Consider the following 8,173-nt stretch of genomic DNA (forward strand, 5'->3'; position numbering starts at 1 on the left):
TTTTAGGGAAGTGTTAACATGAAATTGAAGAGATAGTACAGACAATATAAAAACTGAGCATATACCACTTCTCTACTCTGCAAATTACCCTATTATTAACATCTTGCGTTAGTGTAGCACGTTTGTTACAACTGATGAACCAATATTGATCATTATAATTAAGTGAAGCCCATAACTTACATTAGGGTTCATTCTTTGTGTTGTTGTACAGTTCTGAGCTTTGACACTGCATAATGTCATCCATCCATCATTACAGTATCTATCATGCAGAATACTTTCACTACCCTAAAAATGCCTGCACTGCATCTATTGACCTCTTTCCCCTCCTGCTGAACTCTGGGAAACCACTGATATTTTTAACCATCTCTAGTTTTGTCTTTTCCAGACTGCCATATAGTTGGAATTATACATATATAGCATTTGAGATTGGCTTCTTCATAAGTACTTATGATTCCTCCATGTCTTTTTGCAGCTTAATAGCTCATTTATTTTCACTGCTAAGTAATATTCCATCATATAAGTATGTACACTAGTTTGTTTATCCATCACTTTTTGAGGAACATCTTGTTTGTTTCTGGTTTTTGGCAATTATAAATAAAGCTGCTATAAACAAACAAATTGTACTAGAACAATGAATGAAAACAATACATAATCACTGCTTTATTTGCATTTATTTTACATGCAAGGGAGGGTAAAGAGTTTTGCAAGTTATGTAGTCATTACGTTTTCTTTTGTCAACTGCCCATAGCTGCTTTTGGACTTTTTTTAAAAATTACATCAGCAGCTAGTTCTTATTCAGTGCTTACAATGTAAAAGGGACAATGTATACATCCTTTAAACCAGTATCTACTTTATGATTTAATTTTATTATCTAAGACATTTTACAAAGAAGAAATGATAACAAGTACAGCTTACACAATTTCTCCTGTCACACAAGTACAGCTTACACAATTTCTCCTGTCACACATCAAGTACCAAAAACCAATTAAACTGATTTCAAAAATCTATGCACCTAACCACTCTTTTGTATCTTCTCTATTGACCTATTCCTCTATCAATATGTAATTATTACATTAACCTCATCTATGTCCTGACATCACCTCCTATCTAGTGAATTGGACGTTTTAATAATTGCCTAAAACTCAGCATTATTCCCTTCACCTAAAACTTTTTCACCTCAAATCCTCTCCATTTTAGTAAATGACATCACCATCCACCAGTCCTAAAGTTAACAAAAAAGCTGCAATCTTTATGCTGTCTTTCACTTTCTAGATTACTCTCATCAGCAAGTCTTACTAATACTACCTTCGAACGATCTTCCAATGCAATCATTTCTGATTTTTCTGATTATTTCTACTTCTCATATTCAGGTCCAGGCCATCATCATTCCCTTGCCTGACCAACTACAAGTGTCCTGTTTTCATATTTTCATTTTTGAGGTATCATATAAAATGTGAAGTGTATAGACATATAAAATATGTATGTATCAAGCATCAAGAAAAAGAAAACTGCATTTCTAAAGTTTCCCCATGTTACTTCCCAAACAATATCCTAAAAAGGGAAAACAAAATAAACAATATCCTTTCTTCCTTCCACAGAGATACCTACTATTCAAACTGTAATCACCACAGATAAGTTTTTACTGCTTTTGAAGTTGAGATCTGAATCAGCCTGTACTCATTTCTATCTACATTAACAATCAACATGTTAGGATTAATCCACAGTCTCATAGAGCAATTGTGCCTTATTTTATATTATGCTTTATCCAATTGTGTGATTACAGCACAATTTATCAATTTTAGCATATTGTAAAGTCAGATCATTTCCAGGCTTTGGCTATTAAGAAGGAGCCACTAACATTATTACACGGTTCTTTCTTTGTTTTTTTTTTTAGGTTACTGTTTGGTAGAAAAACAAGCTCTTTAACACTTTGAATAACCATCTCACAAATTGCCCTGCTGCTCCTAGATTACAAAGAGTCACAGTCAATTATCTTTGACACTTAGCCCTTGAATCTGACACTCAAGTCACAATAATAGAAACCGGAGCTTCTGTACCTGACATTCTGGAAGGTACCTCCACAAAAGCACGTTAAGGACTGTTTAACACTTCTATTATTTAAAAAGATCTACCTTTCCTTCCACTGCCTACGGAAAATAATAAAAGGAGAATCTCAGAGATCTGCTATTGAGTTTGAGAAGGCCAAGTTTAATGATTCCAAAATGTAGCCTTAAAAACTTCCGTAGAGACTCAGGTAAATGACCTCCCCCTCCTCTCCTCTCCCACTGGCCTCTTCAAGTACAGATGATGCATGTATTTCTGAAACCCAGGTAGGACTAGTCAAACAGTCTCACCAGTGCATTGTTATGCTTCTCTAAAGGGCTTCTGGTGAAAGAAGCAGTTTTAATTTATTTTACTTTTTGCCAATCTTCAGTCCTTAGAAAAGTATTTTTTGTTAAAAAAAAAGGGGGGGGGGGAGGAATAACTATTCTAAGGTATTTAACAAGAAAAGGGAAACAGTTTCACGCTCTCTAAGCCCACAGTTTAACTGAAACAACTTTACAGAACTATCTTCACATAAAACAGCACCTTACCCCTGGCAGCCGGATGGATGGGATCTACAAACATCGAACATCTCTTAAAATGCGCTCATAGGAACGATAATACGATACTCTTTACTTCTTTAAGTCAAATCCACGTTCCTCCGGGCTGCACCCTGAAGAATTAACCGTAGGAGAAACAATAAAGGTCCTCCCGTACAGCCATGAGCAGCCCTGGTGCTCCTCGGAAACCCCCGAGGCGAGAAGAGAAGGCCACACTGGGAATGTCATCCTCCGAGGCGGGGTATGGGGAGGGTATGGTTGTGAGCAAGTGGCCATGACGGAGGCTCCAGATTCTCGTGTAGCAGTCCTGGCCCACGGCCGCCACGACTCCTTCTTCCTCGTTCACATGCAGGGGCAGGTAGGCGGAGTTATTCACATGACCTTCGTACTGTGTTACACATTTAGTGGCCCTCAAGTCCCACAGCTTGATAGTTCCAGTCATGTCTGATGCCACCAGGCATTGCCCTTCTTGGAGGATTTGCAGAGAGGTCACTGCTGAATCATGGGATAGGCAAATGGCCTTCCACCCCCTGCCTTGATTTCCACAGCGCAGATCAATGCCAAAGACCTCCCCAGAGCGACAGCCATTAAACAGCAAAGGAGTCATGATTGCAAACTGCTGGGCCAAAACATCACTGCTAGTACCAAATGACTGCTGATGTCCCGTCACCACGTTCGTCAACAGGACCTGCTGAGACAAGCCTGTACTGAAGCAGTGATATGCGTGGATGTTCAGGGACCAGGCACAGGACCAGGCATCAGGGATCTGGAAACTGCAGAGCATGCCTGGCCGACGTATTCCTGGGTAGCTACCTATGAACAGCGACGCTGGGAGCAGCACCGCACAACTGGGAGTATCTGCGAGTCCCACGAAGCACAGCAGAAGGTGGGAATCCAAGTGATTCAGTGAAGCCCAGCACACAGAATTCACCTTCCGATTAGGGACGTAGAGGCTTTTGTGCGGGTATACCCGGAGTTCAGGGGTCGTCAGGCCTCGCATGGTGATGATGCCGTACTTGGAGCCTCCAGCTTCGACTTGGTTCACTGTGAAGAGCTGGTCAGTGTTGGTATTCGCCAGTATGCGGTTAAATCGGTCGCTTGCCAAAGACGAGGGATCCCAGCTATGAATCTGGACCTTTTTCCTCTGCATGCAGCTTACACGCAGCTCGCGAGCTAAACGGCAATAGTTGGCGAATCTGAGGAAACCTAGCTGGTTCTTTCGTAGCATGGAAGGTGCATTGAGTCCCACTCTGGCTATCTTTTTCTGCTTGTCCGCTTCCTCGAGCAGTCGCGGTCTTTTGTTCTCCATTTCGTTCGATGGACGTTCTCCTGCCTGAGGGGAAGTTCTCTCCCGGGAGTAAGAGGAAGTACCGCTTCTTTACCAGCACGACCTGGCACGGAAGAACTTTCCGCTGCATATGCGCCTGCGCATATGAGATCGACCCGGACGAGATCCTTCGTCGCCTTGGCCAAAATCCCGAATGCTCTGAGGTGCCCTGACGTAACTCTCGTTAGAATCGCGTGATCTGAAACAAGGGTTCCGTTGGTTCTCTCAAGTTTTCTCCTACTCTGACAGCTGCTTTTATTCTTTTCTATTCCTGTTTAGAGAGTCTTTTCCGGCCCCTCTTACACATGTTATAATAGCTGCATGCATACATTTCTCTTATTTACTAATAAGTGAAATTCGGCCAGGCGCGGTGTAATTCCAGCACTTTGGGAGGCCAAGGCGGGCCTATTACGAGGTCAGGAGTTCGAGACCAGCCTGGCCAATATGGTGAAACCCCGTCTCTACTAAAAATACAAAAATCAGCTGGGCATAGTGGTGGACGCCTGTAGTCCCAGCTATTCCGGAGGCTAAGGCAGAAGAATTGCTTGAACGCGGGAGTCGAAGGTTGCAGTGAGCCAAGACAGCGCCACTATACTACAGCCTGAGCAACAAAGAGAGACTTCCTATCAAAAAGAAAAAGAAAAAGTGAAATTGAAGGGTTATTAGGTAAACATATATTTAGCTTAAGTAGATATTGACAAACCGATTACAGTCTTGTCAAAAATATATATACATCCTTGCCAATTCTTGTTTTTGTTGGTCAGTTTACATTTTACAAATAGGGGTAGGAGTACATTAGATCATGCGATTTTGATGTGCTCTTCCCACTGGAGTATGGTTTCAAAAGTTTTTCATATGCTTATTGGTTATTTGGGCATCCTCTTCTTTCAGCTTTCTGTTCAAGTATTGCATTCTGTAATTTTCATATATTTGGAATTTTTCAAGTTACCTTTCTGTCGTTCATAATTAGCTTAAATCAACTATGGTCAGAAAACATACATAAGTTAAAACCTTTGGAATTTCTTAAGGCTTTATTTATATTTCCATGTTCACTTGAAAAGAATGCATAGTCTTCAGTTATTTGGTGTAGAAAAACAAAGTCATAGATATGAATAGAGATATAAATATAGGCAGATATATAAACAGGGAAAGGGATATAGTTGGTTAATGCATTTTTCAAATTTTTTGTAGTTATGCATATTTTGTTTCTCTTTTCTATCAGTTTCTCCATAAGACATTTCAAAGTCTAGTTAAGATTGAGGGGTTATGTATTTCTTCTATTTAATTTGTCAAAGTTTTTGCTTTGTATATTTTAAGTTGATATTAGGTACACACAAATTTACGATTGTTTTTGTCTTCCTTTTGAATGATTGCCATTATTATTATAATTTTTTTTTAACTTTTATTTATTTAGTTAGTTAGTTCGTTATTTAAGATGGAGTCTCGCTCTGTCGCCCAGGCTGGAGTGCAGTGGCGTGATCTTGACTCAATGCAAGCTCCACCTCCCAGGTTCACGCCATTCTCTTGCCTCAGCCTCCCGAGTAGCTGAGACTACACGCACCTGCCACCAGCCTGGTTAATTTTTTGTATTTTCAGTAGGGACAGAGTTTCATCGTGTTAGCCAGGATGGTCTCGATATCCTAACCTTGTGATCCACCCTCCTTGGCCTGCCAAAGTGTTGGGATTACAGGCGTGAGCCACCGCACCCGGCCAACTTTCATTTAGTTCAGTTCAGTTTAGTTTAGTTTGGTTTGGTATTTTGAGACGGAGCCTCGCTCTGTCGCTCAGGCTGGAGTGCAGTGGCGTGATCTCAGCTCACTGCAAGCTCCGCCTCCAGGGTTCAGGCCATTCTCCTGTCTCAGCCTCCCGAGTAGCTGGGACTACAGGCGCCTGCCACCATGCCCGGCTAATTTTTTTTGTATTTTTAGTAGAGATGGGGTTTCACCCTGTTAGCCAGAATGGTCTCAATCTCCTGATCTCATGATCCACCCGCTTCGGCCTCCCAAAATGCTGGGATTACAGGCTTGAGCCACCACGCTGGCCCAACTTTTATTTTGTTAAATATGTGTTCTCTGATATTAAAGTATCCTTATCCTTAAAGCCTTCTTATCTAATATTTATATATGCAACCAAGATTTCTGGTTGATAGTGTTTGCTGTACCTTTTCTCACCTTTTACTTTCAACTTAAATTTGTTCTTTTATGTAAATGGGTTCATATAAACAATATATTGCTGGTAAGTTTTTATCCAATATAATAACTTTTGCCTTCGAATGCATCTAGGCAATTTAATTTTTTAAATAACCCCTTTAAAAATTCTCCAACAGTCTTAGATTTACAGAGAAATTACAAAGATAATATAGAGCCTTCCCACATACTCTGCACCCAGTTTCCATATTATTAACATTTTACACTAGAATGATAAATTCATTACACTAATAAACCAATATTGATACTTTATTATTAACTGAAGTCTATATTTTATTCCTATTTCCTTAGTTTTTATCCAGTGACCTGTTGCTGTTCGAGGATCCCATCCATGATATAATATCAATCATGTTTCCTTATGCTTCTCTTGGCCATGACCTTTTCTTAGACTTTCCTTACTTTTTATATACATGACAGCTTTGAGGCATATTGGTCACATATCTTATAGATATCTCTCAATAGAGAGTTGTCTGATGTTTTTCCCATACTAATACTGGGGTTTTATGTTTTTGGAGGAAGACAACAGAGGAAAATGCCATTAAGGGTGCAGACGTCTTGTGGACATGACTTATCATCATTGATGTTAACTTTGGTCACCTGAATATGGTAGTGTTTCTTGGGTTTTTCCACTGTATGCTATAAACATCTGTCCCTCTCTTTTCACACTGTACCCCTTGAAAGGAAGGAGCTTTGCACATCTATCACTTCAGGAGTAGGGATTTATGCTTTAGTTTCTTGAGGGCAGAACATACACATCAATTATTAGGAATTATTCTATAAGGGAGATTTTTATAGGTGTGTCTATATTAATGTATTCATTTATTTATATAGTATGGCCTCTTGAATACTTATTTTATACGTCATTTATTTATTTGCTAAAATTATTGCAGCTTTGGCCATTGAGAGCTCTTGTGGCTCCTGTGATTGATTGCCTATAGTTAACTGCATAGTTAACTGTACTCTAAAAGCTTGAGACCACTTGACACCAGAGCCCTTATCTTAGACTTAAATATGTGATTAAAATTATAATCTTTTTCTTACAGCTTTGATTTTGATGTTCTGTGTATTGCATCATTCCAAAAACTAGACTTTGGGTGTGGAAATATTTGAAGAAGAAATGGATATTTTTTAATGATAACAATTTATATTAATATCTGAGAACTACCATATACTCTTAGGAGTTGTAGAATCCCCAGGTAGGGTTATCAAGAAGTAGAAGTAAAAGCTTTAACCATTAAATATATTTTTTATTGTAAATTTTTTATTTTTTTATTTCAATAGTTTTGGGGGAACAGGTGGTGTTTGGTTACATAAATAAGTTCTTTAGTGGTGATTTCTGGAATTTTGGTGCACCCATCATCTGAGCAGTGTACACTGTCCCCAGTGTGTAGTCTTTTGTCCCTCATCACCTTTGATTTTGATTTACTATATATTTTGTCATTCCAAAAATAGACTTTGGATGTGGAAATATTTGAAGAAGAAATGGAAATTTTTAAAAACCAAACAGACATACCCACATACCTTTTGGAATGGCCAAAAAAAAAAAAAGAAGGAAAAAAAAATGGTGATAATATAGAGTAACGTAAGTTCTCATTTATTGCTGGTAAGGATGTAAAATGGTACAGTCACCTTGGAAAGCAGTTTGGAAGTTTCTTAGAAAACTAAACATATTCTCACCATATGATCCAGCAATCATGCTCCTTCATATTTACCCAAAGGAAGTGAAAATTTATATTCACACAAAACCATCCACACGGATGTTTACAGCAACTTTATTCATAATTGCCAAAACTTAGAAGCAAACAAGATGTCCTTCAGAAGATGCAAGGATAAATAACAGTAGTACATCCAGGCAATGGAATATTATTCAGCACTAAAAATAAATGAGTTATGAAACCATGAAAAGACATGGAGAAAAGTTAAACAAATATTACCAAGTGAAAGAAGCCAGTCTGAAAAGGCTAAATACTGTAAGATTCCAACTATACAACATTCTGTAAATGGAGAAACTATGGAGGTAGTAAAAAGGTCAGTGA

The 8,173-nt window shown here is 38.9% G+C and overlaps 1 protein-coding gene across 1 annotated transcript; it reads right to left on the reverse strand.

Moving 5' to 3' along the window:
• Positions 1-652: 652 nt before the first annotated feature.
• DCAF4L2 (DDB1 and CUL4 associated factor 4 like 2) lies at positions 653-4,356 on the reverse strand. Its single transcript, XM_021942483.2, has one exon. It carries the CDS (start codon positions 3,910-3,912, stop codon positions 2,725-2,727), a length of 1,188 nt encoding a protein of 395 aa, XP_021798175.1. The 5' UTR covers positions 3,913-4,356; the 3' UTR covers positions 653-2,724.
• Positions 4,357-8,173: the final 3,817 nt, after the last annotated feature.

This window comes from Papio anubis, chromosome 8 (assembly GCF_008728515.1).
Source record: "Papio anubis isolate 15944 chromosome 8, Panubis1.0, whole genome shotgun sequence".
NCBI classification, from domain to species: domain Eukaryota; kingdom Metazoa; phylum Chordata; class Mammalia; order Primates; family Cercopithecidae; genus Papio; species Papio anubis.